Source organism: Trichechus manatus, unplaced genomic scaffold (assembly GCF_000243295.1).
Source record: "Trichechus manatus latirostris isolate Lorelei unplaced genomic scaffold, TriManLat1.0 scaffold00037, whole genome shotgun sequence".
Taxonomy (NCBI): Eukaryota; Metazoa; Chordata; class Mammalia; order Sirenia; family Trichechidae; genus Trichechus; species Trichechus manatus.
The window spans coordinates 1,166,127-1,173,193 of NW_004443973.1; the positions used below are offsets into that span (position 1 = coordinate 1,166,127).

General features: G+C 40.1%; 1 protein-coding gene across 1 annotated transcript; it reads right to left on the reverse strand.

The window, feature by feature from the left end:
• Positions 1-3,580: 3,580 nt before the first annotated feature.
• LOC101358662 (ribulose-phosphate 3-epimerase-like) lies at positions 3,581-4,331 on the reverse strand. The gene has a single exon (XM_023730498.1). It carries the CDS (start codon positions 4,329-4,331, stop codon positions 3,816-3,818), a length of 516 nt encoding a protein of 171 aa, XP_023586266.1. The 3' UTR covers positions 3,581-3,815.
• Between the last annotated feature and the right edge of the window lie 2,736 nt (positions 4,332-7,067).

Consider the following 7,067-nt stretch of genomic DNA (forward strand, 5'->3'; position numbering starts at 1 on the left):
ATAATAAAAATCAGAGCAGAAATAAATGAAATAGGGAATAGAAAAACAATAGAAAGAATCAACAAAACCAAAAGTTGGTTCTTTGAAACGATCAACAAAATCAACAAACCACTGGCCAAACTGACAAAAGAAAAATAGGAGAGGATGCAAATAACCCAAATAAGAAATGAAATGGGGGACATTACAACAGACCTAACTGAAATAAAAAGGATCATAAAAGAGTAATACGAAAAACTATACTCCAACAAATTTGAAAACCTAGAGGAAATGGGTAAATTTCTAGAAACACACTACCTACCCAAACTAACTCAAAATGAACAGACCCATAACAAGAGAAGAGATTGAAAAGATTAAAAAAAACTCCCAACAAAAAAAAAACCCTGGCCCAGATGGCTTCACTGGAGAATTCTACCAAATATTCAGAGAGGAGCTTATACCAGTACTATTCAAACTATTTCAGAACATAGAAAAGGAAGCAATACTTCCAAATTCATTCTATGAAGCCAGCATAACCCTGATACCAAAACTAGGCAAAGACACCACGAAAAAAGAAAATTTTAGACCAATATCCCTCATGAATACAGATGCAGAAATTCTCAAAAAAATTCTAGCCAATAGAATTCAGCATCATATTAAAAAAACAATACAACACGACCATGTAGGATTCATACCAGGTATGCAAGAATGGTTCAACATTAGAATATCAATCAACGTAATCCACCACATAAATTAAAAGGAAAGACAAGTATCACATGATCATCTCAACTGATGCAGAAAAGGCATTCTACAAAGTCCAATACACATTCCTGATAAAACTCTCAATAAAATAGGTATAGAAAGGAAATTTCTCAACACAATACAGGGCATCTATGCAAAATCAAGGGTCAACATCATTCTTAATGGAGAAACACTGAAAACATTCCACTTGAGAACAGGAACAAGACAAAGATGCGCTTTATCACCACTCCCATTTAACATTGTGCTGGAAGTCCTAGCTAGAGCAGTAAGGCAAGAAAAAGAAAGGGCATCCAAACTGTTAATGAAGAGGTTAAACTGTCCCTGTTTGTGGATGACATGATACTATACATAGAAAACCCGAAAAACTCCATGAGAAAACTACTGGAACTAATAGAAAGATTCAACAGAGTAACAGAATACAGGATAAACATACAAAAATCAGTTGGATTCCTATATAGCAATAGAGAGAACGATGAAAAGGAAATCAGGAAAACAATACCAATTATAATAGCCCTTAAAAAAATAAAATACTTAGGAATAAATCTAACCAGGGACGTAAAAGACCTATACAAAAAAACTACAAAACACTACTGTAAGACACCAAAAGAGACCTACATAAATGGAAAAACACACCAAGCTCATGGATAGGTACACTCAACATTGTGAAAATGACAATGCTACCCAAAGCATTTTACAAATACGATGCAATCCCGATCCAAATACCAACAATATTCTTTAAAGAGATGGAAAAACTAATGACTAACTTCATATGGAATGCGAAGAAGCCCCGGATAAGTAAAGCATTACTGAAGAAGAAGAATAAAGTAGGAGGACTCGCACTACCTGACCTTAGAACCTACTATACAGCTACGGTAGTTAAAACAGCCTGGTACTGGTATAACGACAGATACACTGACCAGTGGAACAGAATTGAGAACCTAGATGTAAATCCATCCACCTATGATCACCTGATCTTCAACAAGGGCCCAAAGTCCATCAAATGGGGAAAAGACAATCTTTTTAACAAATGGTGCTGGCAAAACTGGATGTCCATCCGCAAATGAAACAGGACCCATACCTCATACCATACACAAAAACTAATTCCAAATGGATCAATGACCTAAATATAAAGCCAAAAAGTATAAAGTTCATAGAAGAAAAAATAGGATCAACACTAGAGGCCCTAATACACGGTATTAACAGGATACAAACCATAACCAACAACACACGAACTCCAGAAGATAATCTAGATATCTGGGATCTTCTAAAAATTAAACACTTATGCTCATCAAAACACTTCACCAAAAGAGTAAAAAGAGAACCTACAGACTGGGAAAAAATTTTGGGTTATTCAAATCAGACAAAAGTCTAATCTCTAAAATCTACAGGAAAATCCAGTACCTCTACAATAAAAAAGACAAATAATCCAATTAAAAAATGGGCAAAGAAAATGAACAGACACTTCACCAGAGAAGACATTCAAGGGGCCAAGAGACACATGAAGAAATGGCTGGGATCACTAGCCACTAGAGAAATGCAAATCAAAACCACAATTGATATCATCTCACCCCGGCATTACTGGCACAAATCAAAAAAACAGGAAATAACAAATGTTGAAGAGGCTGCGGGGAGATCGGAACTCGTGCTCTGCTGGTGGGAATGCATAATGATACAACCATTTTGGAAAATGATATGGTGCTTCCTTAGAAAGCTAGAAATAGAAATACCATACAATCCAGTGATTCCAGTCCTAGGAATATATCCTAGAGAAATAAGAGGTGGCACACAAATAGACATATGCACACCCATGTTCATGGCAGCATTGTCCTCAACAGCAAAAAGATGGAAACAACCTAGATGCCCATCAACTGATAAATGGATAAACAAACTATGGTACATACACACAAAGGAGTATTACACAATGACAAAGAACAATGATGACTCTGTGAAGCACCTCATAACATGGATGAAACTGGAGGACATTATGCTGAGTGAAATAAGTCAATCACAAAAGGGCAATATATTGTATGAGACCTCTATTGTAAAAACTCATGAAAAAGTTTACACACAAAAAGTAACAATCTTTGTTCGTTACCAGGGATGGGAGGGGTGAGGGAGGAAATACTAAACAGACAATAGATAAGTGGTAACCTTGGTGAAGGGTAAGACAGTACACAATACTGGAGAAGCCAGCAAAACTTGGACAAGGAAAAGTCATGGAAGCTGCATAGACACATCCAAACTCCCTGAGGGACTAAATTGCTGGGCAGAGGGCTGTGGGGACCATGGTCTCAGGGAACATCTAGCTCAATTGGCATAACACAGTTTATAAAGACAATGTTCTACATTCTACCTTGGTGAGTAGCGTCTGGGGTCTTAAAAGCCTGTGAGCAGCCATCTAAGATACTCCACTAGTCTCACCCCTTCGGGAGCAAGGGAGAATGAAGAGAACAGGATGCAAGGAAAAGATTAGTCCAAAGGACTAATGGACCACAGCTACCAAGGCCTCCACCAGACTGAGTCCAGTACAGCTAGATGGTTCCCGGCTACCACTGACTGCTCTGACCGGGATCACAGCAGAGAGATCTGGACAGAGCTGGAGAAGGATGTAGAACAAAATTCTCACACACAAAAAATGAGCAGATTTACTGGCCTGACAGAGACTGAAGAAATTCTGAGAGTATGGCCACCGGACACCCTTTTAGCTCAGTGGTGAAGTCACTCCTGAGGTACACTGTTCAGCCGGGGATTGGACAGCCCCATAAAACAAAACAGGACTAATTAGGCACAGCAGTCCAGGGACAAGGACTGGAAAGCAGGAGGGGACAGGAAAGCTGGTGACAGGGAACATTCTTGTTTTCCAGTAAAAAGGAGATTTCATGAGCAGAAACATTGGGCTGCTTGATGTTTCAACAACCAAGAGAATGTTTCTGAGCAGATTCTGAGCAAACATTTCTTCAACTTGATCACAGATCTGGAGTCTTCACTCCCTATAATGGCACTGCCAGACACAATCATGTTAGCTCCTGCCTCTGCATACTTCTGGACAGCGTCAAGACCTATACCACCATCAACCTCTATGTCCAAAGATGGGACTGGGTCCTCAACCAGTGAACCTTTGGCATCATGTTGTCCATGAATTTCTGCCCTCCAAACCCAAGTATCACTGTCATAACCAAGGCCATATCTATCTGATTGGCCCATGCTGCCAAATACTCAACTGTAGTTACTGGTTTGATGGTAAGACCAACCTTCATCCCATTCTCCCGAATATCTTTAATCAAAGCCCCTGGGTTCTCAGTGGCTTCAAGATAAAAGGTGTATCGATTGGCCCCTGCTATAGCCATCGGCTTTAACCACTGTTCAGGCCTGGACACCATCATGTACATGTTAAAGAAAGGGTCCTGGCCTAGATGCTTTTGGAGGCTTTCTACCACAGGGTGACCAAAGGTGATGCTGGGAACAAAATGCCCACCCATTACATCCAGGTGCAGATAATCGGCCCCAGAGTCCAGCATCTGGAGGCACTCTGCCACTAAACTGGCCAGGTTGCTATTGAGGATGTCTGGGCCAGTCTTGCAGCTGGACACCATGGTGTCGGTTCTTCTCATTTTCTTTTTTTTTATAATTTATTTTTTGTTGAGACTATACACAGCAAAACATACACCAATTCAACAGTTTCTATATGTACCATTCAGTGACACTGATTACATTCTTAGACTTGTGCAACCATTCTCACTCTCCTTTTCTGAGTTCTTCCTCCCTCATTAACATAAACTCACTGCCCCTTAAGGTTCCTATCTAATCTTTTCGAGTTGCTGTTGTCAGTTTGAGCCCGTATAGATAGATCTAAAAAAGCATAATGCTCAAGGCAGACATTCTTTACTAGCTAAGCTAAACTATTGTTTGGTTTTAAGAAGACTTCAGGGGATATTTTTGGTTTAAGGTTTAAAGATTTTCTCTGGGCAATAGTTTCAGAGGTTCATCCAGCCTCCATGGCTCCAGAAAGCCTGGATTCCATGAAAATCTGAAATTCCATTCTGCATTTTCCCCCTTTTGGCCAGGATTCTTCTATAGAATCTTTAATCAAAATGTTCCGTAATGGTAGCCAGGCACCATCCAGTTCTGATCTCATGGCAGAGGAGGTAGTTGTTCATGGAGGCAGTCAGCCACACAGCCATTTCCTCTTCCTGTTCCTGACTCTCCTTCTTTCTCTGTTGCTCCAGGTGAATAGAATTGTTATGCCTTGGATGCAGTACCATTTTCTTATTCTCTCCATACAGTACTTTTAAAAAACTAGAAAATTAGATAACTTTTCACTGGTGGAACTCCGTTATTATGCCTCTAATTAAATTGTCTGTGGTGCTATTAAGGAACACAATCTTTCCCCAACATTTGGCACCTTTCAGTTTTATCTGGCAGCTCGAAACGCCTCACTGCAAGGGGGTCCTTCCCAGGTCTGCTCTTGTTATTCCAGGCTACAGATCATTGTCTCCTCTAAATTAGAACTTTAAATATAGGTTGAAATAAATCAGATAATTTAAATACCCTAACACGTTAATAGTTATTCAGTCTGTGTGCTGAGCAAATAATCCAAGAAACTGGACTATGTGAAGAAGAAGAGGAATCAGGATAGGAGGTAGACTCATTAACAACCTGCGATATGCACGTCACAACCTTGCTTTCTGAAAGCAAACGGGACTTGAAGCACTTACTGGTGAAGATCAAAGACCACGAACTTCAGTATGGATTACACCTCAACATAAAATAAAAATCACCACAACTGGACCAATAAGCAACATCATGATAAACGGAGAAAAGACTGAAGTTGTCAATGATTTCATTTTACTTGGTCCACAATCAACGCCCATGGAAACAGCAGTCAAGAAATCAAACACTGGGTATTGCATCGGGCAAATCTGCTGCAAAAGACCTTTTTAAAGTGTTAAAAAGCAAAGATGTTACTTTGAGGCTAAGGTGTGCCTGACCCAAGCCACCATATTTTCGATTGCCTCATACACCTGGAAAAGCTGGACAATGTATAAGGAAGACCAAAGAAGAATTGATGCCTTTAAATTATGGTGTTGGCAAAAAATATTGAATGGACTGCCAGAAGAACAAACAAATCTGTCTTGGTAGAAGTACAGCCAGAATGCTTCTTAGAAGCGAGGATGGTGAGACTTCGTCTCCTGTACTTTGGACATGTTGTCAGGAGGGACGAGTCCCTGGAGAGGACACTATGCTCGGTAAATTAGAGGGTCAGCAAAAAAGAGGAAGACCCTCAAGAGATGGATTGACACAGCGGCTGCAACAATGGGCTGAAACGTAGCAATGATGGTGAGGATGGCTCAGGACAGTGCAGTGTTTCTTCCTGCCTCTATGAGTCCGAACCCACTGGAGGGCACCTAACAAAAACAACACGTTAATGACCTATAACAGCACAATAGGTGGCATCTCTGAGGCATTTGTTAAAAAAAAAAAGTCTAAATAGGTACAAAAATGCAGCTCTAAGTATAGAATTCCAAGCACACTGGCAGGTATGATTACGTATTGTCTATTTGGTAGATGTAGGACTCTTTTTAACGCCCCTGAAAACAAGTCCTATGAGTACCAGAACCCACTCATGTCACCTAACAACAACAACAAAAGTCCATTTAGTCCACTCACTTTCACTTGTTGGGGGTATTAAAATGAGGATTTCCATAGATATAGCAGATATACTAGCTTTAAAAAAAGTTTAAAAAGCTACTCATCACAATTTCCTTTTCAAAAAGTGTTTTGATAAGCCCAATGATAACTTATTTACTCTTTTATTGAAGTTAGCAGAATATTTTGTCATTGGCTTAAAATTAAAGAAATGATATAAAAGATTAATACATGGAAGGACGGTAAGGCCCAAAATATCAAAGTAGCTCCAGTTCTCTCGGCTGGACTCCTCATCCCAGTCAATTACATAAATCCTTGATTTGTTAACTTTTGGAACCATATCTGATATATTTGACCAGAGGGAGTAGCCTTAGAGTGTGGCTAAGAAACTAATCAGGAAAAAAAAAAAAGAGAGAGAGAGAGATGGAAAAGTAGAATGTTTCTAAAAAGCGGTGGGACTTAGGTTGGAAGCCAGGAGAAAACGGGAGCGTTCCTTCATCACTGAACAAACATTTATTCTGTGCCACCCACGTGGCCGGCCTTCGCTATTAGTCTCTCCTCCGGATGGGTGCTTCTCGTGGACAAATTCCGGATTCTGATTATCTCAGGAAATTGAGTTGCCCTCACTTCCGATCTCTTCCTGCCTAAACTGGCTTCGGGCGGGGGATGGAGGGGTAGGGGGT